Raw genomic sequence first — 226 nt, 5'->3', positions numbered from 1 at the left:
GGAGAGAAGGAAAAAGAGGAAAGGCCCCCAGACCTTCCATTACTAAGTGAACAGTTGAGCCTGGATGAACTTTGGGACATGCTCGGTGAATGTTTGAAAGAACTAGAGGAATCCCATGACCAGCGTGCTGTATTGGGTGAGTATTGGTTTTAGAATATTCTGTTCTATCTCCTCTAGATCACTTTCTGTATTCCTAACTCTTATTATCTTTTGTTCTCTTTCCCCC

At 42.5% G+C, this 226-nt stretch overlaps 1 protein-coding gene across 1 annotated transcript in view; it reads left to right on the top strand.

The window, feature by feature from the left end:
- The window catches only part of LOC114031140 (E3 ubiquitin-protein ligase HUWE1-like), a 914-nt gene extending 717 nt beyond the window's left edge, over nucleotides 1-197 (top strand). Inside the window, exons 3-4 of the mRNA XM_027846156.1 lie at nucleotides 1-136; nucleotides 178-197. Of these exons, the coding sequence (XP_027701957.1) occupies nucleotides 1-136; nucleotides 178-197 (156 nt within the window). The remainder of the gene's footprint in view (nucleotides 137-177) is intronic.
- Nucleotides 198-226: the final 29 nt, after the last annotated feature.

This window comes from Vombatus ursinus, unplaced genomic scaffold, assembly GCF_900497805.2.
Source record: "Vombatus ursinus unplaced genomic scaffold, bare-nosed wombat genome assembly UNPS02015074.1, whole genome shotgun sequence".
Taxonomy (NCBI): Eukaryota; Metazoa; Chordata; class Mammalia; order Diprotodontia; family Vombatidae; genus Vombatus; species Vombatus ursinus.
The sequence above is the reverse complement of the archived record's forward strand: the minus strand, read 5'-3'. Positions and strand labels throughout refer to the sequence as shown.